This window comes from Chelonia mydas, chromosome 7 (genome assembly GCF_015237465.2).
Source record: "Chelonia mydas isolate rCheMyd1 chromosome 7, rCheMyd1.pri.v2, whole genome shotgun sequence".
Lineage (NCBI taxonomy): Eukaryota > Metazoa > Chordata > Testudines > Cheloniidae > Chelonia > Chelonia mydas.
In genome coordinates this window covers 112436877-112461948 of record NC_057853.1, presented here as the reverse complement: position 1 = coordinate 112461948, position 25072 = coordinate 112436877, and the positions used below count along the sequence as shown (strand labels likewise).

At 42.6% G+C, this 25072-nt stretch overlaps 1 protein-coding gene across 47 annotated transcripts in view; it reads left to right on the top strand.

Annotated features, from left to right (window-relative positions):
• The window catches only part of TCF7L2 (transcription factor 7 like 2), a 205010-nt gene that overhangs the window by 72879 nt on the left and 107059 nt on the right, over positions 1-25072 (top strand). For 43 of the 47 annotated variants that reach the window (XM_037903712.2, XM_037903744.2, XM_037903736.2 and 40 more), the window contains exon 4: positions 4589-4690. The exons of the other annotated variants lie outside the window; for them this stretch is intronic. In XM_037903712.2, the coding sequence (XP_037759640.1) occupies positions 4589-4690 (102 nt within the window). The remainder of the gene's footprint in view (positions 1-4588; positions 4691-25072) is intronic. 47 annotated transcript variants of the gene reach the window in all.

The window sequence follows — 25072 nt, the reverse complement described above, 5'->3', positions numbered from 1 at the left end:
GGAGGTTGGGTCTCGGGGCTGGGATGCAGGCTTATTTTTGGCTAAGGCAGGCTTCCTGCCTGTCCTGGCACCACGGACCGCACTGCGTTCCGGAAGCGGACATCAGGTCTGGGTCCTAGGTGGAGGCATGGCAGGTGGCTCTGCGTGTGCTGTTCTCGCCTGCAGACACTGCCTGCAGACACTCCCAACCAATGGGAGTGCGGACCTGGTGCTTGGGATGGGGGCAGCGTGTGGAGTCTCGTGGCCCCCCAACCTAGCAGCCGAACCTGCTGGCCCTTTCTGGGGTGCAGCGCAGAGCCAGGACAGGTAGGGACTAGCCTGCCTGAGCTTCGCAGCACCGACAACCAGACTTTTAACGGCCCGGTCGACGGTGCTGACCGGAGCTGCCAGGGTCTGTTCCAAAACCGGACATTTAGGAACCCTACTTTCACATGGAGTTTCTTTCTGAGGGAATTTAGTGCCACTAAAAGGTTCTGAATTGATCACTGGAGACCACAGCCTTTTGTTTAGCCACATAATAGTTAACAAGTAGAAAGAGTCTAATGTGAACTTCCCCACGCTGCATGTTCAGGGCATCTGAACGTGCCCTGGGGGAGTGCTGCCTAGTGACAAAAAAGTACTCCAGTGTCCAGGCCTGCTCAGTCCTTGACCTATCTACTAAAACTGCTGACAAACTGAGTTTCTTTGTGGCTTTGTCACTCTTGTAGCAATATTTTAAATCACTCATGACCATCTGATGGCTGTCTGGTGGGCTAGGAAAAATGCCTCATTCCAATTTCTAATGGTCTAGTGCCCATTTCCCACAAACCATCAGGATACCTGGCACTTACTGCCTTTACTGCGTGTTAGCAGTGGTAGAACTAATCCCTGCCTTGCAGATGGTCATCCAGATCAGATCTGAGGCACATCAAGGGGTGCTGTGGGGGCTCTTACCTTGTGCTTGTGCCTGTTCTGTGGATATCCAGCAAACTTCAGACTCTAAGGTGACGAAACAACATCTTTCACCAGCTCTAAATGTTTAAAAATGCTGCTGAAAATTTTGGGGAGCTATTACTTGTTGTGGTCTGTCAATCCATGTATCATTATTTCTTTTAGTTGGAGTGGGTTTGTGACCTTCAGTGTAACCCCTTATGAAGGAACTGACATGCAGACCTTTAGTGCCTTGTACTTACTTTTTCTTAGACACGTTTATATGGTGATGTTACAATCACCATGTGTACAGTATCTGATAGTTTTCAAGCCTTAGTAATTGATTTGCCTGGTATTGCCGACCTCAGATGTTTAAAATCATGACTCAAACTCCCCAAAAAACAATGAGATTGGTCTTCAAAAAAAATCCTAAGACTCTTTTTTTTTTTTTTTAAATGATACGTTTTAGGTTCTTTTCGGTTGCCTTCTGCTTTTTGAATCTCTAGTCTAGGGCAGTGGTTCTCAAACTATTGTACTGGTGACCCCTTTCACGTAGCAAGCCTCTGAGTGCGACCCCCCTTATAAATTAAAAACACTTGTTTATATATTTAACACTATTATAAATTTTGGAGGCAAAGTGGGGTTTGAGGTGGAGGCTGACAGCTTGCAACTCCCGATGTTATAACCTTGCGACCCCCTGAGGAGTCCCTACCCCCAGTTTGAGAACCCATGGTCGAGGGTACAATCAGGGCACATTTTCAAGCTTTTGTCCAAAACCAGGATGGGTAGATTCTTACTCTTAAAATAACAATAACAATCATAAAAGCTGAGATTCTCTCGTAATCACTTGTCTCCGAGAGCTGGGCCTTCGCTTAAACTTCAAACACTGGGAAACTTGTGATTAAAGTGGTGAGTTGGCAACATTGCTTCTCCAAAATAATTATAGTTTTTGTTAGTGTTGGTTTTTTTTTTTTTTTTTTGGTAAAAGAAATTCTGGAAGGTTCTACTCCAATTTGCCGAAATCCCAAATGTGAAGATTAATAAAAACAAATTTTTCTTGGAACTTTAAGAACTCAAAGGGGCACAAACCACATGTTTATTTCTTTGAATTCCAAAGCTTGAAAATATGAGACTCTCCAAAAGTATATCTACACTGAATAAAAAAACCTGCAGCACTGAGTCTCTGACTCTTTGAGTTTCTTGGGCTGGAGCCCAGGCTTTGGGACCCTACCTGCTCACAAGGTCTCAGAACCTGGGCTCCAGCCTGCACCTGAACATCTACGCTGCTATTTTTAGCCCTGCATCCCAAGCCCCACGAGCCTAAGTCAGCTGACTCGGGCCAAGTCTTGTACTGCAGTGTAGACATAGCTGAAGTGATGGGAAATGATAGTGCATCTCGTGTTGACCGTCACCACAGTGCATACAGCCTTGCACCTACCAGGTCTTTCACGCTAGTAAATGTTGTATGCACATACATGAAGGCATTACTATCCTGCTAAATACATGGAATGAAATAGATGCAGACACTGGATATAACAGGTGCAGCACAGAAATAGGAATAGATGTCACCTGTTAAATCAATGGGGGTTCAGTCCAGGAAAGTTCCACTACAGTATGTCCTCCAGAACTTTGTTCTGTTTGTTTTTAAATGTCTCCAAGCGATGTGGCTTTCACCACGTCCCTTGAGAAAACTATTCCACAGCCTGATCCGTCTGTCCGGCTGCATATCTCAGAGAACTGTGGGTATACTTCTTCTGCTAGTTTTTTTGGGGCCAATTTCTGCTCTCACTCAGGTGCGTGTCAGTGATTCTGGTGACTTTAATGGGAAGACACGCATGTCCTAGTGCAGAACTTGAAATCCAATCTGCTCCCAGCGAAGTCAGTGCCAAAACTCTGTTGCTTCTTGAAGTTTGGTTCAATTCTGAAAAAGAACTAAGTAAAAACAGCACATTCTTACTGAGCTTATCTACTCTTCTGTATGTTCAGAGTCCTATCTGCTGACTTCAGTGACCCACAGAATCAAGGCAGAGGACAGAGTGAGCTGTACTTATTTCTTCTTGTGTATGATCAACCAGATAGTTTAAGTTTCACTTAGAGTGCCAATCAGTTACACCTATGCAAACCCATTGAAGGAAGCGAGGTTGCAGAGGTGTCATGGAAGGCTATTAGAGAGACAAGGTGGGTGAGGTAATATCTTTTATTGGACCAACATCTGTTGGTGAGAGAGACATGCTTTTGAGCTATACAAAGCTGCTCTTCAGCTCTGGGAAAGGTGCTCAGAGTTTCACAGCTAAATACAAGATCCAACAGATAATTCAGCATAAGTAGTTAGCACATGTACTATGGGACCATTCAAGGTGAAATGGCCCGTTAACAACACTGTAAATCATAGGACAGAAAAGTTAGGTTAGTGGGTTACAATGGATGTAATAAGCCATAAATCCAGTATCTTTATTAAAACCATGATTTTTAATGTCTAGCAAAGTTATGAATTTAAGCTCCCAGGCTCGCCTTTTAAAAGTGTTCTGCAGGTTTCCGATGAGGATTGATAGATCAGATGTAGAGTGATCACTTTGTGAAAAGTCTTCACTCACAGGAGATGTGGTGTTTTTGTCTTTTATCATTTTCCTGTGTGAGTTCAGTCGAGAGCATAGTGATTGTCTGGTTTCAACCACTTAGTTGCAATTGGGGCATTCACTGCACTGGATGATGTACACCAGATGTTGTGATAGGAATGTGTAGGAATCATGGATTTTGAAAGGTGTGCTATGGAGGGTGTGGATCGTTGCAGCAGTGGAAATATGTCTACAGATGTTTACATTGGTTTGGCAGGGTCTGGTGCCGCTTTGAGTTGGTATGGCGCTTGCTTTGAGTTGGGGGGTTGTTTGAAGGCCAGAAGAGGGGGTTCAGAAAAGCTTTCTTTCAGGATGGGGCCCCCATCAAGAATTGGGTTGTTTGATGCCCAAGAAGGAAATAATTCATTTTGACTTACAGACCCCGGGTTGAGTTTGCAAAGGTAGCACAAAATAAGCTTGTAAACTGAGAACATTTGATCTGGAAGCCACTGAGAGAAAATAAACATGGCACCTCACAGTGGTCAATACAGAGTTGCCTTTCAGAGTAGAACTGCACGGTGAGGTTTTTATGGTGCTTTGAAGACACAAAGAGCTATAGAAGTTGATTATTACTATTATTGGCATTTGCTGAATGAATTCTTACTGTGAGATGATAATATGCTGGGATTCAGGAGTTGTGTTTATTTTGGGTTGTTTTTTTTTTTTTTTAAAAGACTTGACTGTCCACCCTCCTTCCCTTCCCCCTGCCCCTCTCAGTTTCTCAGCTATTTTATTTCTGTGTGTGTTTTTTCTTCTTCCAGATCTGATGTTAATAAACTCATTCAAGATAACATTGTCTTTTCAATTTGCTTTATTTCCTTATTCTGCTGTTTCAAAATGCTGCTGTATGAAATGAAATGAATGAAAATGTTAGTGTTCTGGGCCAGTTTTGTTTCACATAACCATACAAAGGTACCTGCCGTCTCTTTGTTTTTCGTTTCAGTTCCTTGCATATGTTTTAAGTTATATCTTTTTGCCCATGTTAGCTAGGATTTGTTGTTTTATTTGGTCTTTCTTTTCTGAACTCATTTTTTCTTTTCCCATTTTTGTTTTCTCCCATCCAGTATCTCCAGATGAAATGGCCACTGCTTGATGTTCAGGCAGGGAGCCTTCAGAGTAGACAAGCCCTCAAGGATGCTAGGTCTCCATCTCCAGCACACATCGTTGTAAGTAAACTCAGAAGACATTCTTCCTTGGTTGAAAAAAAAAGACATTTGACATTAACAGCATTTGCTTGTCATCCTTTTTCTTTTAGTCAACACACAGAAAAGGGCAAGCCAAACCCAGGGTAAAGGGTGGGGAATGAGTTTTCTGTTGCTGGGCAGCACTTCAAAATATTATCCATGGCGTATAAGCTCTTGCTTTTTGGAAAAGTGAAGAAGCTAAGTGCCCCTGAAATTTACACTCTCCAAAATTATTTTGATTTTATGTAAGTCCAATCTGGTTGATTTTACAATTCTAACTTTCCAGCTGTTGAAATGAACACTGGGTTTGGGAGAATATTGAAAAATAAACCACCTCCAAGAAGCATTGTGAATTCTGGGCCTGATCTGTAGTCCTTACTCAGACAAATCTTGTGGGGGGAGTTAGTCAGGCAGAGTCTTACCCGAATAAAGTCTTGTTAGGATCAAGCTAAAAATATTTTAAAACGAACAACAGCAAAAATCTTTTGGTTTCTGGTGCATTTTCACTTAGTATAAACACTGAATGTCAGCAAATGGTATGTTTACAATTCATCTCAAGAAAAATCCAGTTCCATTGTTGAATTCTGCTACTGGAGTCAAATTTCTTCCCATACAGTAAAAGTGATGGTAATGTTACAGTGTTAAAGCCGCATGTGAGTATGTGTTTAAATAATGTCCAAAAGAAACAAATTGTTATTTGTATACTGCACTATGCAACTATGACTGCCCAAACTCTTTCACATTCACCTATATCTGGTTTTTATGAAATTTTTAGCTAATGAGCCCATCAGTTCTGAATGTTGAGCTGATAAATTAACCTCTTGAGAAGATGGCTCACAGCTTGTTAGAATATTTCTTTCAATATATTTTATCATCAGATCTCATGTTTTTGACTTTATTTTTTTTATAATTAATGGATACGTAGGTGAAATTATGCAAAAAGGAAACTGCTCATGTATTTTTGATATAGGATCTAAAGCTGATATAGTTGAGAGATCACATCAGACACTTGAAAGATATTAATTTACTTTTTTTAAAAAATGAAAATAACTTAGAAATATTTTTTTTAAAAAAATATTTGTGTCTCTTAAACCTGAAAAGTCCCAGACCCTTTGTTATGAGCGTCTTAAATAGTTTTGATAAAATGTTTTAATAACTCTTTGAATTAATAGTTTTAAAAACCGACCTGAATAAGGCAGAGCGAAATGTAGACTGTGCTGATATTTAAATGGTCAATGCCAAATTCTGGTTATTCACTTTTTAAAAGATTTTATTTTTCCCTCCTGTTGTTTGTGCTATTGCTGTACTACGATCTCAAAGAAAGACGTTTACCTCGCTACCTCTTTTATCTGGTCTACAAACAAAATTCCTCGCCTTCCTCCCCACTCCCTCACGCCAGCCTATCACCTATTTTCTAATGGTGAATAAGCCAACAAGAATCTGCCTTTTATTTAGTTGTTTATCAGTCCATCGTCAATGAGGTCATCAGAGATGAAAACATTCCTCTGGGAACTGGGTTTGATAACTCATGTGCCCTCTGCTGGCTGGCTGGTTATCGTCCTTTGCCACAGCAGAGCAAACTACAGGGCAACATGCTCATCGCTAGTCTTTCATTTTAAATTTCGCTGTGACAGACTTGTTTATTGGAGGAGGAAAGAAAGATTTTAATAGATTCTGGTGGATGATTTTTGCTATTGGATTATACGCGTTGAAGGTAGGTCAAGTGTTGCTTGTAAATAAGTTGTCACCTATTTTTACATGTGATTGCAATTTAAATGCTGAATCTAAAAATGCAGATGAAGATGGGAGGTGTAATTGAATTTCAGGTTTCACTGAAGTCTGTTACTCTTCAGAAGAATAGGCTCTGCCCTTTATAAATAACAATTTCCCTCCCTTCAGACACAGTGTGCCCCTTTCGGGAGAGCTCACAAGCGATTTGCTGGTGTCTCCCTTCCTGCAGCACCCCTACCCATTTAAATGCTGCTTCACCATATTCCTGACGCATGTGCAGATGAGGGATAGATGAGTTGACACCCCCTCAAAAAAACTGATAGATTCTAAATTCTCTTATCCCTTTTGGAAACCTTTTTCCAGGAAGCCTGAGGTGGACTCTTCTGTGGATTTTGACTGTTTATGGGGATTTTTAAGAGCTGTTTCACTCTGCGATTCAATAAAAAGTGTACTTACCATAGCAACCACTTAGGCCGTGAGGAACATATACTACCTCTGAGATGGAGACCACCTTCCAAAAGAGCCACAGCTGTCATTTGTAATGTGATCTTTTGTGTTACTTACAATGTTCTGGGGGAAAGGCGGGGGGAGAAGAAATGTGTTTTGATGGAACAAAGTTTGTGCAAGGTTTAATCTTGTTCGTTTTTAAACGCCCACCACCCCCCCCCCCCAAAAAAAAAAAAAAAAAAGAAAGCTCTGCCTTGTTACGTAAAAATGCTGTTTCCCTTCCCATGTGCGCACCCCCACACTTTCCTTCCTCACTCCAATTCCTGGTCATGCCAATAGATAAAGAATGTAGTTTTTTGTAAATGAAGGCCTTGTGACTGGTGACATACCGGGGGAGGTGGTGATGGCGGAAGATGGCTAAGTAGATGCAGATGCCAGCTGGATTGGGATGTGTCAGATTTCTTCAGTGCCACCATTTGTTGATGCTGTTGATGTACAACACACCAGGGAAGTGTTGCTAGTTTCTCTAATAATGATCCGCACTGAGTTGTGCTACAAAAATGTGATTAGTCTTTATATGGACAAGAAGAGATATTTACCTCTCAGGGTTTGTGCGCGCACACATGCAAAATAAAGATGTATCTAAAGAGTTTTCTTCCCCCACGCATACTGCTGTCTTGTACACATGCCGTGTACATGTACTGATTTTTCTCTTGAAATCCGTTGTGCTGCCTCAAAGATGTGTAATGAAAGGACTGACACTGGCAAATCACTTCCTATGTTCCTTGTATTTCTGAAATCAGGATTTGGGGCTAATCTTATAGCTGGATTACAAAGGGAGGAAAGGACTGTTTAAGCATGCTTTCTTATGAATGCTTGGCCACACGTAACACAACTCCTAATTAGGGCTACGTGCTTTACACCCTGCTTAGGTGAAACACCCATTGGCTTCATTGGGAGTTTTGCTTAATGACTCAGGACTGCAGAACAAGGCTGTATTCTAATGATTACCAGGGCTGTACTTATTTGTCTTCTGGTCTCTTTTTCAGGTTAGTTTAAGAACATGAAGTTAAGGCTACAAAAATTGAAGCAAAAGACCAGCATGAATAATTTGGTTGGATTACCTCCAGCGCTAAGGGCTGGGTTAATACTGCTTTTCATGGTGCTTGAGGGGGTCTCCAAAACCTCTGAGAATGTCAGCTAGAACACGGGTTCTCAGGACAAATTTTTTGGTGGCCTCAGAGTGTGGCCACCAACTCTTGCTGGTGGCCGCTCTCACACTTTCCCCTAAAATACTTAATTAGCTTTAGGAAAAACAAATAGTTATGCACATAGACACATCCAAATCATTGTAATTTATTTATTGTTAGCTAGTAAGTCTGTTGTGAAAAGTGATATTAACAAACATGCAAGTATCACTTTTCACAGCAGACTGACTCAGCCCTGTCAACCCAGAGGACAAATTAAGTCCCGAATGGAGGAGTCGGAGGTGGCAGCAGGGGCCAGGGGCAATGGTGGGTGGGGGGCTGGGGGAGGCAGCGGGGGGCTGGAGCCTAAAGCCCCACGGCCAGAGCCTGGAGTTGGAGCCCTCAGCCAGAACCTGCTGCTCCACCACCCCAGAGCTGAGGCCTAAAGCCTGAGCCCCACTGCCCCAGGAAGGTGGGGAATTCACTGGCTGCCTTCTCCTCCAGCGTTGAACCCTAGGTGTCTCCAGAGGGGGGCAGAGCCCAACCCCTGCTGGTGGTCCCAGCAACGAACACCGAGGTGGTGCATCCAGGAGCAACAGGAAAGAGGAGGGGCCACTATTTTGCCACCCATCCCGACCCCATTACAGCTCAGCAGGCTGTGGCCACAAGAAAAGCACCGGTGGCTGCATGTGACAAATGCTGAGCTAGATACTCTCTTTATGTATTTAGTACACTTTAGAAGGTACAGCAAGAGGATCCATTTAAAATCAGTGCATTTATTTGCATTTCAGTGCCTCAGTTGTCTACTAAGGCATGGCATCTTGTTTTGGTCCAGCTGCATGTCTGTGTCCAGGGGTGAAAAGAAAACTGGAGGCGGGGGAGAAGTTCTTTTAAGAATACACTATTAAGGCTGGCAGGCCAAAATTTTGAATTCAGCCTACAAATAACATTTTTGGTTTGGGGGTACAATAGTGGGCTTTTGTTTTGTTTTTTTGTTTTGTTTTTCCCCTTGGAAACATTCAGTCTTCCAAGAACAAAGGTTTCAACATCTATCAGATCCAGATGGGCAGTTTGGATGATCCCCAACTTACAGGGGGTGTTTGTTGTCCTGGAATCATATGTGTCCATGATGCTCTGTCCCTGTGTGCCCTCGGCGTGGTGTAATTGACAAAACTGCCACTGTCCAGAAGTAGGATTCTTGTCTATGTCTAAGATGCAATAGGGCAGGCAAGTGGAGTGGAGACAAGGGTTGCTCACAGTTCTCGCAGGGAGGAAATAAAAGATCTGAACTTTAGGCCTTCTAGGTCTTGAATAATTCCCTCTATATGGTAATTTAATTAACTTTTTAAAAATTATATTTTCCTTCTTTCATTAATAATGTAAGTTGTGTAGTTCTCATTCCCTGTTTTCTGAGTAAGTATTCTGACTAAGCTATAACTACTGCAGATGATAGGGTAACATTGTGGGTTAGGGGCCTTTGACTGGATACTACCTCTGGTATTTTAGTTATACAAAAGCTTACATTTAGCTTGCTTTGTACCAGGCAAAAACATGCTGTACCAGAAACGGTGTTTTTGGTATAGTGTGTATCTTACAAAATGGTAAAAGTCTTCAAAAAATTCCCACGTTTTCTTCTGCAGGGTACACTTTTGAAGTCAATGTAAATTTTACCTTGGGGGTGGGACTATTTGGTCTGGCTTTTCTATTGTGTAACGAGCACATCCATAGAGTAGTCTGAATCCCCAAGAACAAAGAACCACAATACTGTAGTATCTTTCTAGCTATCTGAAATTTAGCTTAAGGAGGGGAAAATAGTGTTTTGAAAAAGTAATATGACAAGTGAAACTTCAGGCATTTGAAATTCTTTCTGTTCTCCATGTATTAATCATGCATAGAGAACAGTCATTATTTGTAACTTAGTCATTTTTGAGGGAATTAAACCATTTACCATATTATTTGGAGTAGGAGCCATAGGAGAAAAGCAAATAAATACAAAAAAATCCTTTGTTTTTTTAAGTGGTTTACATTTGCAAAGGCCTTTTCCCCCCTTTTTTTCTTTTTAAAAGGGATTGTGAGTTTGTCTTAAGTTAGGTTTTAAAACTCAAGCACCTACATGCACCCCCAAAATATTCATGTCCAAACAAACAGTAGAGAGGACAAATGTGTCACCATTTTGCATGCACAGGTATGTATCTTTGCACATGCAGCTATTTGTAAGCAAAACATTTTGCAATCGTAGCTTAGTGTGTGTGGGCCAGAAGTCCCTAGTTATGGGTTTTAAAGCTCTCAGATTTATTTGTTTTTAATATTTTGCATAATAGTTTGTTGTAGAGTAGCTGCGTTTTCTCTGCTACAGCTTCCCAAGTTGTTTTTGGATTTGAGGCAACAGGTGTGCACGTGATGGGACTTTTCCTTCAAACTGATCTTCTTGGTACGCAGGCTGCATGTTGAAATTGTCTAGAATCCTGTGGCACTTTAGAGGGAAGGATTTGTGTGGGTTTCATTTCATTGCTTATTGACAAGAATGGCGCTTTTGGGCGTAGGCTGCGGGGGGGAAGAATAGGTTTTGTGTGTTAACAGGGGTTGCCTGTATTCCAAGATAGCAGGGTACAGTTTGGTGTTGAGTCCAAGCATGCAGTCTTTTTCAGTGGTACTGCAGTACTCTTAAGACCTTATACAAACTATTTAGAAAGTTTTAGTGAATCTCTTGCTAAACACTTTTCACCCCTTTTGTCTAACTACCCTGGCAATTATGGAACACACAAAATGATATTTAAGTAAGTACATGCCTCAAATGTGTGCAAAATCGCTCTACCCTGACTAGTCATCGTTGACTGAGATCTAGCCACAAAACTGGCTCTGATCTCTGGGAATAGTGTGGCTAAATCATTCACTGCTAATTCCTTTGATTTTTAGAGGGGACAAGTTGTCTTAAATCCCTGTTCGAATCTGAAAATTTAGCGCTCGATGAAAAACCCAAGAATAGCAGCACAGGAAGCATGAAATGGTATGGGATAAACTCCTCCTGAACACCAATATTATTGACTGTGGGCTCAGTGTAATGATTTTATATATGCTCAATAATTTAGAGTAGATTAGGGTCTTTTAATAAACGATTTATTTTTATCATTTGGTACAGTTGAGAGGTAGTTGGGATTTTTAGAATCACTTAATTCCATTGCACTATGATGTTACATGATCCCGATACCATACAAAACCTGAGTCGATGATGGGCTCTTTCCATTTTTCATCAAGCAGGCCTGTACTTGAAGGCTGAGATATTGAAAGCTGGCAATCTTTGTAATGACTGCATCTTTAGCCTTGAGTAGGGACTTAGGTGCCTAGGCAATCTGTGCCTCTGTAGGTGCCTAAATCCCTTCAAAAACCTGGCTCTTGGAGACAATGGTGCAGTCCTTAGCTGGTGGTGTCACAGCTACATTGCAGTCATGGGAGCTATGAGATTTTATACCAGATGTGGCTCTTTTCCTTTAGAGTTTTAAATTCTTTTGGGTGTTGTGATATTTTAGCAGTGAATAGATATTGGCATGCAAGATGTATAGTATTGCCAACCTCAGTTGTTCAAAAATCATGAGTCAGGCAGGTGTCAAAAGATCATGAGATTTAAAAAAAAAAAATAATACAAGCTGGGTTTTTTAAACTTGTCTTCTGGTTTCTGACCCTTTAGGGTATACTCAGATTGCAATTTTTCAAGCTTTCCTCCAGACCATTAGGGCTAGAAACTAATATATATATATTTAAATGAAAACTGAGGTTCTCACCTTACCACTTGCCTCCTGAAGCTGGGCTTCAAGAAAACTAGCAAATATCGCAAATGCCTAATAAAACGGTGAGAATTGGCAACCCTGGGTGCAGTTGTTCTTTGAGAAGGTACTGAAGTGGAGCGGTGGATGCACACGCCATGCCCACTGTTGAGTGTCATTCCTGGTGAATTACAGTGTTGCGGCTTACACTGTGCGTTGGAGTATTTCAGAGACTTGGCATTTTAGTATTTATGTCCTTGTATATCCTATTAGTGAAACTTTACAGGCCTTTTAATACATTGTGTGCTTAAACTTTGGGTGGAGGCTGAAACAAGGTTATTTAGATATCAAGCTTCTCTTTGTACCTTGTCGATAAACTGCCCAGCGTGCTCTGAACGCTAATAATAATAATAATCAGATTCTGATAGCATTTGACTGGCTAACATGGATTCAGCAAAATCATGTTGGAGTAACCATTTCCTAGCCCAGGCAGAGGCCCAGGTTAGAATGTGGTTTTGAAACCCTCTGTTCTAACATGGGTTGGCCTCTTCCACACTAGGTAGCCAAGCTATGTTAAAAATGGCTTCACGTAGAGCCAGGTTTATACTATGCTCCAGTATGCATGTTAAATCCAGTTGAAAAGGTTTGGGCCTAAGACAAAGCTTTGGTGATTCATCTGCTCTTGGACAGCAGAGTTCTCACATTGAAAAGGGGTCTTGTGTGAGACACCGGGAAGCCTCTGTCCCTGGGGCCCAGTTGTAAGGCCAGTACAGCCTCCTGGCGATCCAGTGGCAGTGCATTGGCCCAAGGTGAAGAACTATTGCAGGAATGGGGGATATTGGCTACTCAGAGGGGTGAGCCTGTCAGATGCAGATGTTGTGTAGGCAGGGTGGGAGACTTAGCAAGGCTGCTCACTGTAGGGCTCCTCCTCTCACAGACGAGTTGCGGCTGAAGTCAGTCTGAAGTTTACAGAATTAGGCATTAAATAATGCAGTCTGATTTTGAGCCAAAGTCTTCATGGTGTTTGAACGTGAGCAATGATTACAGTGTGTACCAGGAGATGTAATGGATTAGGATAAGGCAGGGTCACCATGTTTATAAGAGCTGGCAGCAGAGGCCTCTGTTTCCCACATAGCTTTCAGTGTCCAAAGCCTTCTGTTTTCTATTTAAATAAACTTTGCCTACACTGTTCAGGTGCTGTAGTAAAGAAAACAGCGAGTACTTACCTTTAGGAAGGAAGTCAGCATCACTGGACGCAGGACCACTCATTCCTTGTGGTGCTGGAGACCCAGAGGGTTGCTGTGGTGACCAATTCAGACCGTATGGCTTGGATTATCCATGTTGTTCATCAGACACTTCCCTTTTCACTCCATCCCTCCTCCCTAGCCACTCCACAGGTGCATCTGTGTACTCTTCTGAGGAAGAAACTTGTACTGCTGAATGGGTATGCAAGCAAACTTCAGGCAAAATCAGAGATACTCCCCCTGCGTCATGGGCATCAAGCAAAAATCCTCCAGAAAATACCGCTTTGGGAAAGCCTGTCGCTGATCAGAGACATAGAAGAAGATGCTGCTGGGGTGATCCATTCATAACAAACACCCAGGAGCTGGGTGCTTATCTAAACAATCCAATTCACCCAAGTTTGCAAAACTGGACTGGAAATCTCATGGGAACAGACTTGCTTGCAGTATTGAAGCACTTCTGCCTTCACTAGCAGCTGGAACCGAGAAGTAAGGGGAGAAGGGGGGAATAAATAATAATCCTAGAATCATAGAATATCAGGGTTGGAAGGGACCTCAGGAGGTCATCTAGTCCAAACCCCAACTCAAAGCAGGACCAATCCCCAATTTTTGCCCCAGATCCCTAAATGGCCCCTTCAAGGATTGAACTCACAACCCTGGGTTTAGCAGGCCAATGCTCAAACCACTGAGCATAATCTTCCATATGGCTTTCCACTGGATGATCTCAATGCACGTTGCAAGTACTGATGAATGAAGTCTTTCAACAGCACCGTGAGACAGGGAAGTATTACAACCCCCAGTATACAGATGGGAAAATAGAGGCACAGAAAGATTAAGTTACCTGGGCAAGATTATACAAGAAACCCCTGCATTGGGAATGAAACCCCGATTTCCTGACCACCAGTCATGTATGTTAGCTGCGTGAAAAAACAAAACTTTTTTCACAACAAAACAAAACAAGTTGCTTTTCAGACCTAAAAGAGATGTTTCAAGTTCTGTATGAATGTTATCTTTGGTTTTCTGAATATGTTGTGTGGGAAATCGTTTTGGATTCCCGTCACCCCTACTTTACTAAGACAAAACGGTTGCTCCACAGCAAGACACCCTGGCACAGGTTGTGTATGCTCTGTTATATCACACTGAGTAAAGGAGTTTCTGGGATGTATAATTTGATATTCATGCTTTTACCTACCATGCTTCCCGAACCTAGCATAGTGCAAACAATAGCAGTCACAAATATCCCATTTGGATGCATTATTTTCTGATCATGTGATATATAATATCATAAAGTCATTCAGAGGGTGGGGAAAGAGAGAGGGACTTTTGCAGTGACAGACAAGGTGGATGAATTTTTGCAATGTTATTTAGGCCTGGTCTCAACCTGATGGGATCTTGGAGATGGCTGGAATTTGATTCTTTCCAACCTTCTCCCTCCCACCTACCTTCAGTACAGTTTAGGTTTTCCTGGCTTCATAACTTTGTTCCTCTGCAATCCAGCACTGTAAATCAATCTGCAGGAAATTCCTAGGGAGTAATGTACCTCAGTAATGTGAACATCTCAAGTTGGCAAGACACTTATAACATATTCGGTCATTCCTTTTTCACAACTGGTACTGTGGAAACTTGCCTTTTCCTCTTGTTATGTCCTTGATTCAAGAAAGCGTTGACATGGTTAAGTGCCACGCTGTTCAGGAAAGCATTTAAGCAGGGGCCATCTGACTTGATACTCATGTAAAATTAAACCCATTTCCTGGGAAGTTGGTTATGGAATCTCCTTATCTCTAGGTATACTGAGGATTGGGAAGGGAATAGGAAGGGGTGGGAGAGAAGAACATGTCTTAAGTTCCTTCAGCTGGAATTCATTGCAGTGATGGCATCTTATTTCCCAAGCCATTTAGAGCTCATGTACAAGCTCTTATTGTGTATTCGGGGAATTACATTCTTACATCACTCATCCATAACTAAGAAATGGATGAAAGATCAATCTTCTCCTCCCCTAACTGAAAGGATAAGATGTATGGTGGAAGATACACCATGGCTTTTTGCTTGTGATCTTTATTTTAAAAAAGAAAGCCAACCCCCTACACTAGTGCAATGTCCCAGGTCTTGAACTGCAGCCTGGCCTCCACCCACTGTCTTCTGAAATCTGTTGAGCCAAGGAGCTAGTAGGACGATAGCCTCAGCCAAGGCTCACCCACAGGCACCCTGATTGGATGATGATCTGGCTCCAGTGATTGGTCCAATCATGGCATTTAAGCCGGAAGAAGGCATAGGAAGTGTATCTGAACAACACGGTGATTTCCTGTGGTGCCTGCATTGGATCCTGCTTGTGCCTGTCTCCTGCACCCAACTCTGCTCCTGATTCCTGCTCTGCTCCACTTCTGGCTCCTGCCTTTGCTCCAGTTCTCACCGTGCTCCAGCTCCCTGCTTGATCCTTGCTTCTCCTCCAATTATACCTCTCCTCCTCCTTACACCTTGCCTCCAGCTACCAGTCCTGGCTCCCACTCTGGCCTCCGACTTCTCATCCTGGCTCTAGCATTTGGTATCTGACCTCTGCTCTGACCCTCAGCTTTGATTCCTGGTTCTGACGCTGGCTTGACTTCTAGCTCTGGTAATAGGCAGTTGACTCTGGTGCTGACCCTTGACTTCGTTCCTCAACCTGGATGTCTGCTCTGCCCACTAGGCATGATTCCTGCTCTGACTACTGGGCCAGACTGCCTACATCCTGGTCCATAACAGCTAGTAGCGCTCATCACTTCCATATCAGTACTGTAAGCAGTGATGCTTCGGACCATTCCTGCAGAATGCTATAAAGCTGTTTGACCAAGGGATTAAGGCCAGAGCAAATGCGAGAGGTGTGAGAACCACAAAAGTCCATGTAATTTTGAATATGATCCAGCAGCCAAGAAGTCTATCCCAAAACCCATATATTTGAAAAATAAAAAGTCACAAAGCATAAGATTTTGAAGGACCTTCTTCCGTTGTTAGGGTTTGGAAGAGCTTTGCTGCTACTCACTTGGAGATTTGGGATGGTCATAGGGAGGCATGCATGGGACGAGTAAATGATGAGAGAGGGGGCTGTGAGTCATTGACCTGAGGACTTGACCTGTATGTTGGTGGAGGAGGAAGCAGTGAAGTACTTAATGGCATATTTATAGCCCCATGTTCAGTTTTTGCTGCCTGAATTAGGCCACCTAGTTCTACATCTGGGTGATTGAATTGATACTTAGGCAACCAAATACTTCGTTTTATGTGCCTAATGACTAATCTGAGCACATTTCAACATTAGATGCCGTACCTCAGGTTGAAAATTGAGACCATAGTATCAGTTAGGGGTTTGCTAGGAAAACATTTTTGAAGCAAGTGTATTTCAAGTGACTCGGGTATGTTTCATTAGAATGGTGTATCATTAAGTTTTGATTATGATATCAATAAGTTGAGTTGATTGTTAAGTGATTGAAGATAAATTTTGGCTTCTTGTCTAGTCATCATTACATGTAATCCTGTGAATGTATTAAGGACTTGGCTTAAATAAGCAAATCACCCTACCCCAAAGAGTTTACCGTTTAAATAGAAAAGAGAGATAAAAGGTGGGCGGGAAACTGAGATGCAGAGCTGTGCAGTGACTTGCCTAGGATCACGCATCAGATCAGCGGTGAAGCTTGAAATAGAACTCTGGTCTCCTGACTTCCAGTTCAGTGTCCTATCCACTAGACCATGCTGCCCCTGTATTCTATTGTAATATGCAATCTTTGGTGGAACTAAAGATGGAAGAATGGAATGTAATAAATGTGCAAATCATCTGTCCTTCAGCATTGGTGGTCATTGTACTTGCCAGTGGCCAGCACAGAGACGCACAAAGGAAAAATGGAGCTTCGTGACATCAAAGGGTTAATAGCAGCAAGTTTGGTACAATAGCTCATTAGGCCTTAAATGTGGGCTGCAAGCTCAGAAATCTTGGTAACTTTGGACTATAGGGACAGTGAACTTTCAACCCGGGTTCAGCAATAATAAATGCCAGTTAAGTAAGGCTTCCCTTTTACAAAGAGAGGGTGGACAGATGCATTTCAATGGGCTTTAAAAGTATTGCCACTTACTGCAGCGTCTGCTGGCCGGATGCACCCGGGCATGGGAAGGCAATCAAAAGATGTACACAAAAAGGCACTTTGTGAGTGTTTAGTCAAAAGCCAGGCTGCAATCTCAGGAGGAGTTTTTGTTTGTTCAAAATATAAATGATGTGATCAAAAGTGCAATTCCTAAAATGTTCCTGGAGGCGGGTGGGGTGTGTGGGGGGGAATAAAGAGAAAAAGCAACAACTGACTCAGAAAGGGGGAAAATCTGAGGTCCTGTCTTTTGATAGTTATGGTTGCAACCCCTGGGTTCTTTAGTCTGATCTGGGCAGGCAGAGGCTTACACCTACGTGGAGTCCAATTGAGATCTATAGCAGTTCTGCCCAGGAGCAGCGATCCACTATCATGTATGTCCAGTTCCTGCTGTGATCTTTCTTTGTCCAGTTAACCCCTCTTGGAACATTTCTGCCGAAATATCGTCCTGCAGAAAAACTTAACGGTTCCTCAGATACCTGGAAAGGGATCCTACCAGGCACACGATAGCAGGTATCCTACATAGCCTACCAGGACTTGGCAAAATTTAAAACAAATCATGGATGATTTTAACATGTAAGTCAGAAATTGGTCATATTAATCAGTGAATTCTGAAATACTTGAGGAGAGACCAGTATAAGCATTTCAGTCATAAGGTTTCTAATTTTTTGATATGTCTTTCTGTCTGTGATTCAAGACATTGGAAAATGTGGAGCGTCTTTGTTGATGCAGTCCTGCAGGCCTCGCTCCAGCTAAAAAACTTGTGTGTGTGTGTGTTGTACCTCACTGCTTAGAGAGCCGAGAGACCTCCATGAAGAGAATGACAGGGTTTGATATAAACCAGCAGGACTGCATTGCTGCCTTTATCCAACAGTAAACCCTTTCACAATGCCATATGCCGCACATTCCATCGCAGCAGTGTAGGGTGTGATATAGTTAAAGCACACTCTGCAAACAGGAAACGCTGGTGACCGCTGTGTGTGCTTTTCATGTAGATAAAGTATTGGGAGCGTAACAAAAAAGAAAAGGAAAAAAAAAGCACTCAAATGCTGGAAGCAGGGGCGGGTGGGGGAGGAGAGGGCGGGAAGAGAGAGGGAGATATTGCCGGCCTAAAGGGCCAGTGGTTGTGAAAAGGCAGACAGGAAATGCAGCCAGTTGAACAGGGAGCAATAGAGAAAAGTGCTGCTTAGCTTCTTGGTTTTATTTTTGCTGCGTTAAGTGCGGTATCAGCGTTACTGTTGGGGATTAGAATGTCTTTTTTAAGTTCACTCTCCTTTTGGTTAGCATGCCAAATAAATAAATAAATAAAAATCCAAAGTCTATTGTGAAGGCATATTTATAAAAAGCAAGAACACTTTCCTCCCCGTCTTTGCCAAAATTCTATGCACATTGGTATTTTTATACATATACGTATGTTGGTTTGTTTTTTTTTTTGCAATCTGTGTGAAGAAGGTATTGCAACACCGCCCTGGAGTTGGGAAGTAAGTAGGCAGGGGAGGGTAGAGGGGAACTACGGTGCCGTGGATGGCGAGGACGTCAGATGATAAGCAGACATCGTAGCTTTAATAAAATAAATGAAGTGGAGGGCAAACTGTATTGGTGCAAGCCAGGCTTTAACGTTGCTAGCGAAAAATGACTGGCTGAGAACTGGGACATAAGGAAAATGTGAGTCCCTGGGAGTCTTGTTCACTGGACAATGTCTCAATTGTTTCTTTGATTTTCGCAGGCAGCAGGGGATATTGGGAGATTAACTGTTTACCATCCAAGCAAGCTCTGGAGGTGCTCGGAGAATGAAGACGTGGCAGAAAATAGCATTTTTTTTTTTAAACGATTAAGGGGATGTCAGTGGGTGATAGGAAAAGGTCACACTGTTCTCTGTGTGTTGTCTGCCGTTCAAATCAGGCCTTACATTTAAAAAAAAATGTAGTTTAGTTTTGTTTCTCTCCTTGCAAACTGTTGCTTTCAATCTGGAACGACCCAATAATGAGGCAGTCAGGTAGCCTTTAAAAAAGGAACAAGGGAAGGAGGGAAAGGTTGTCTTGTCTTGTTTTGTTTTTAGATTTGTTCATTGAAGGTAATTTTCAAGCCTTCAGGTCTTTGCTCTTTAGCTGGACATTTTAACGTTGACTAGATTGTTTGGAACAGGCTGAAATTTGAGAATTGGAATGTCCTTTCTTCCTTAATTAACCACGTCACCATTTTGTTTAAATGTTTAAAAGATTATCTTAGAAGAGGGCAAAAGAGATGACTCAGTCTTCTCTTCATATTTGTGCTTTATTCATTACAAAAACAAACAAAAATCTATTGCATACCAGCTCTTTCTGGGCAAGGTTCAAAAGACGTAACTGGTAACTCTTTAGTCATCAGCTTTTCAATGTGTGTTTTGTTGGGGGGTGCGGGTGACAGGGAATGGAGCAGACCAAAGTTGCTTCTTCCAAGCAAGAGGGTGGGAGGTTTATTTGCAAGCAGATAAACCTGTTTTAATAAATGTGGATCTTGCCTCAGTGGAGTGATGTTTAAATACTCCTCGGGCTAGAAGCCAACTTTCTGATGAATGCCTAGATTGGCATTAGAGATCTGGGATGTGCTGTGAGGGTGTTTTAACTTAGTAATGGATCCGCTTCTGTATCCCTGCATTCCCTGACTGCTCTGTGTGTGTGTTCTCTCTCTCTCTCTCTCACTCTCCCCCACAGCCCTCTTTCCTGCAGCCTGCCTTTCCTCCTGCTTTTAACTGTTGCTTGAATTCTGTAGCCAGCTGCAGTCTGCTTTGTCTCCTCCTTCCTGTCAGACAGGAAATAACTTCCTAAGTGAAAATTACAAACTTGTACAATAGCAAAACTCTTCAGTTCTCTCAGAAATAAGGTGTCTTCTGAAATGTTAACAAAGACTAATAAATTACAGGTGCTCTTCTCTACGACAAAAAATAAAATGTTGCTATTTTCATGGTTCAAAATTCACAGGGAGCTTGGGAGCTGCTAGCTAACAGGGCAGGGAAAAATTAGTCAAAAATAGCACCAAGCCCGAATTAACTTTACACTTTAGGTTCTTGGTTCTGTGGAGAATCTGGCCATAAGTATCCCAGTGTGGACTGCTGGATGCTGAGCACTTTTGAAAATCTGGCACCAGTTGTGGCTGCTAAACACTTGTTGGTGCTGCACTCTTTTGACAATCTCACGCCATGTGTGTTTCAGAAATAGCACCATTTTTGGATTACAAATGAATGGATGACATGGAAGCAGTTGATTTCCTGGTTAAGTGCCCGGCAAAGAGGTGGATTAAATAGTTTGCAATTAATAATTTGTGCAGTGAATTTAGTCTCTCTTCATGTTGGTTAATTGTCAGTGAACAGATCGTGACTTTCTCTAAATTAGTTTGGTTTTCATGGAATGAAATAGTTTTTCAATGAATAGTTTTTGCTCTGGAGATCATCCACCAGTAGTTCTTTGCAATCATTTGATATTTGAGCTCTTTGGCTTCCTCATGAAGGACACATGGTATGTTTCTGTTCCTTGATTGGACAAGCATAACTTTTAGAATCTGCTTCCCACTGTGATTTATCTTCCATAAACAGTCTCCAGTACTAATTTAAAATGCACTGGTTTGGCAAACATCCCTGCCACTAAACTCATTTGCTGGTATATTTGCGGAAAATGAACAGATTTTCCAATAGAATTCAATTATTAATTACTGTTTGTATTACAGTAACACATAGAGCAGGGGTCGGCATTCTTCAGCACATGGCCCATCAGGGTAATCCTCTGGTGGGCTGCGAGCCATTTCATTTACGTTGACTGTCGGCAGGCATGGCCCCCCGCAGCTCCCAGTGGCGGCGGTTTGCCGTTCCCGGCCAATGGGAGCTGCAGAAAGCAGCGGCAAGTACGTCCCTGCTGCCCACGCCTCTTCCCGCAGTTCCTGTTGGCTGGGAATGGCGAACCGCGGCCACTGGGAGCTGTGGGGGGCCATGCCGCCAGACAGTCAACGTACACCAAATATCTCACAGCCCGCCAGCAGATTTCCCTGATGCGCTGCGCGCCGAAGGTTGCCGACCCCTGACATAGAGGTTCCAGCAAGACTTAGGGTGACGTGCTGTGCACTAGACAAATTTAAAGAATGGTCCATGCCCCAAAGACTTTAATATTTTAAAGAATATTTGCTGAAGTCTCTTTTACAATATTCACCCAGTTCTAGTAGTGAATACTCTTTACACTCGACAATAGACCCATTACCAATACTAGTTGGCAGCAAGAGATTCTCCCCTCCCTCCCACTAGTCTTTGAAAATGGTTTAACTGCGGGTATAGACAAGACAAAACCATTTACAGCACCATCACAGAAAGTGTTATTGAGACACCCTCAATCTACCCCAGCAGCTAAACTGTTATCAACACCATGGAGACCTGTTGCTGGTGATCATTGTTGGTTGGTCGGTTTTGTAGTCCAAATAGGCAGCCTTAGCGTCTGCATGCAAACCAGTACTCTAGCTCAGCTGACCAAGATGAAGAGTGTTTGAAATTTTCTGCGTAAGCAAGAGTTGCCACTCAAAGTATTTCTTCTAAATAGTAAACAAATTGGCCTACAGTGTTGTACTTAGAGAAGGCCATGGATCTCTCTTATAATTGGATTTTATGGTACACGGGGCTGCCCGCGTGAATCCAGTTGACAGACTAACTAACTAACTGTGTAGCGGGCTACTGGAATTTGGCAGCCCACTGGATTAATATACAGTGTTATAAACTATATTCTTATTCCAATAGGTGGACAAGTGAATTGAATTCCTTTTGTCCTGTGAATTTACTTTGTAGTGCGAGGTTTTATGGGTCTAGCTGTTACGGGCCTGTGGCACTCTGAATATTGATGTGACATGGGGGAGGTGGTGGGATCTGATGGCATCCCATAGAGAACAGGAACTGAAAAAACAACCTAATAATAATTATTAATTGTGTTATAGTGCCTAAACGCCAACCAGTAGCAGGGTCCCATTGTGGTAGGCACTGTAGAAACAGAGAGCAGCAGATGGTTCCTGCCCAACGAGCTTATTGTCTAGAAAAGACAGACACAGGGTGGGGGCAAGGGTAAAACACAGAAGCAGAGTGAACAATGTGATATCAGCAAATGGCATGTTAGTTCACAATTTTTGGAGGGGGAGGGTGTTAGTTAGGAGGGGATCAGCTAAATGGAAAGGTAAGGGAAGAGGAGTCGGGGGAACAGGGCGGAGGGGTGGGAAGACTGTAAGAGAACAGGGCAGGTGTGAAGCAAAGCTGAAGTGAAGAGATTGTGTGAGGAGGAAAAAGTGGGAGAGCGTTGGAGCAAACAGCCAATTAATTCAAGGCTGAGAAAGTCAGACAAAAGTGCAGGAAGTTCTCCAAGCATCCAGAGGTATCTGCTTTGGCTGCTTTTGCTTCTCCTGGCTGGAGTCTGTGACCGGCTCTTCTCTGTAGTTTTCCCCGAAGGCCATGTGGAAGTGGGAGAGGAGGTATCATGTGGTCCTGAAGCCCACAATGTGTGTGTGAGGTCTCCCATGCACACCTCTGGATCCCTGGGGTCCTTGGGATGGAGGTAGCCCCTGCAGGGCCCAGTTTAAGTCCCCTCCTCTCCAAACCAGGGCAGCCGTTCCTGCTTTGGCAGCTTCTGTTTCTACTGGCGAGAGTCTCTAGCTGCTATTCTCCTGGATAGGCTCTTGGAGACTTAATTAAATGTTACGATAGCTTTCTGAAATGGTCTCTTAGGTGAGGTATGCTCCTCTTCCCCATTAGTGTCAATGGGAGTTCTGTATGAATATTCAGAAGAGAATAGACTCTTACTAGAGCGCATAAGAGAGTTTCAATAGGCGAGTGTTGTACTGGAAATCTCACACATATGCATAGAGGAAAACTGGTGGTCTCCTTTTGCTCCTAGTGTATGTTCTTCGTCCTCAAGGTAGAATGCCCATGTTGGATTTTATTTGGGTCTCCATTGCATCGTGCTCCTCTCCAAGTCTACTACTGCACAAGTACACAAAGGTGTTCTAGATAAGTGCTATTATCTCTTATACAGCACTTCATGTTTCCAACATTCTGTGCAAAACCAAAGTTTCATACCAGTCCCCAGGAGAAGAGGGAACTGGGTATTATCCTTATCTTAACGGGTGGAAAAAGCTGAGCCCTCAGAGGTGTAGTTGTTTATCCAAGCTCACACAATAAGTCAGTGGTGGCCTTTAGATTAGAACTTGGGTTTTTGTGGTACCCTGTGCCATTGTGCAATCAGCTAGACTGCAGTGTCCCTTGGAGAGAGGCCCTGTGCATTGGAAATTAGAATCCAGTCCTTATAGTTGTGCCATGAACGACATATTTGGGAAAAAATCTAGGAAAGAATTTAGGAAAGAATCCTAGAAATCCTAGGGACCTTGAAGTCTTCTAGTTTGTATTGAGGCAGGATTAAGTGTACCTAGATGAGCTTATTTTTCATGTGTGTATGTGAAATAGTTTACAAAACCCTCCTATATGCTAGAATAATCTCACACATAGAAAACTCAGGTCTGCAAAATAATGCACATACAATAGTGTCTGCCACAAAGAATCTCAAAGCACTTCAGAGGCTCAGTGTAAACATCACACTCACCCAGCATCACACTCACCCAGCACTCACCCAGCACCATCCTCTCCAGAATGGAATAGAGTAGCCCTTCTGCACCAGCAACACTAAACAGCAGCTTGTTTGGGGGAAAGCACTTTCTCAAGTTCAAGGCTCAGCACTAGTCTTAGATATGCAAAATGTAACTTCTGAAGGTGGAATTGGACCAGGATACCAGAAGAACCCAAACTCATTCTGGGATGCAGAATCACAAGCAGACTACTGCTAATGTAGACATTCCTGGGACATGCAGATTCAATTGTAGAGGGAATGCTTGAAGAAAATATTTTTCCAAAATGCACAGGAGCTAGACTGACTGATTCAACTGACTAGATTGCTTGGTACTATGGACACAAGCAAACTGTGCATTTTCATATGGTTAAATGTAAACATATACATCTACGAACAAAGAATGCAGACCACACTTTATGGACTCTATCTTGGGAAGCAGACACTCTGGAAAAAGATATTGTGGTGGATAATCAGCTGATCAGAGTGAAAAGGGATAATGCAATCCTTGGATCCATAAATAGGGGTATCTTAAGTGGGAGTAGATGTTATTTTACCTCTGTATTTGGCACTGGCGAGACCGCTGCTGAAATACTATGTCCAGTTCTGGTGTCCACAATTCAAGATGGATGTTAAGAAATTGGAGAGGGTTCAGAGAAGAATCACAAGAATGATTAGTGGATTAGAAAAACATGGCTTATAGTGATAGACTCAAGGAGCTCAGTCTATTTAGCTTAACAAAGAGAAGGTTCAGGAGTGACTTCGATTATAGTCTGTAAGAATGTCTGCAGGAAATAAATATTTAATAATGGGCTCTTCAGTCTACCAGAGAAAGGTATAGTACGATCCAATGGCTGGAGTTGAAGCTAGACAAACCAGACTGGAAATAAGGCTTACATTTTTAGCAGAGGATAATTAACCATGGGCCTTAAAAATATATCATGGAAATTTTGGTTGGGATTTTCAGCCTAAAGCGAGTGAGGTCTTTGGGCTCCTAACTCTCTTAGTCTCCTTTGAAAATCAGAGCCACAAGATACGACTTGAGTGCTGCTTTATGTACTGGATAGTATCACATTGCAGGACTGGGGTTCTCCTGGAATGCCAGTTCATCAGAAGGAAAGCACAGGGTTTAGCAGAAGCCAGCAGTGACGTAGTTATTAGGAAAATGAAACTTTGGTAGGCTTCAAATATTGATTTAAAATTATTCTGGGGATCTGACATAATGAGTAGCCTAACTGGATTAGAATACAAGAGACGGGTTCTTATTCTAACCTCTG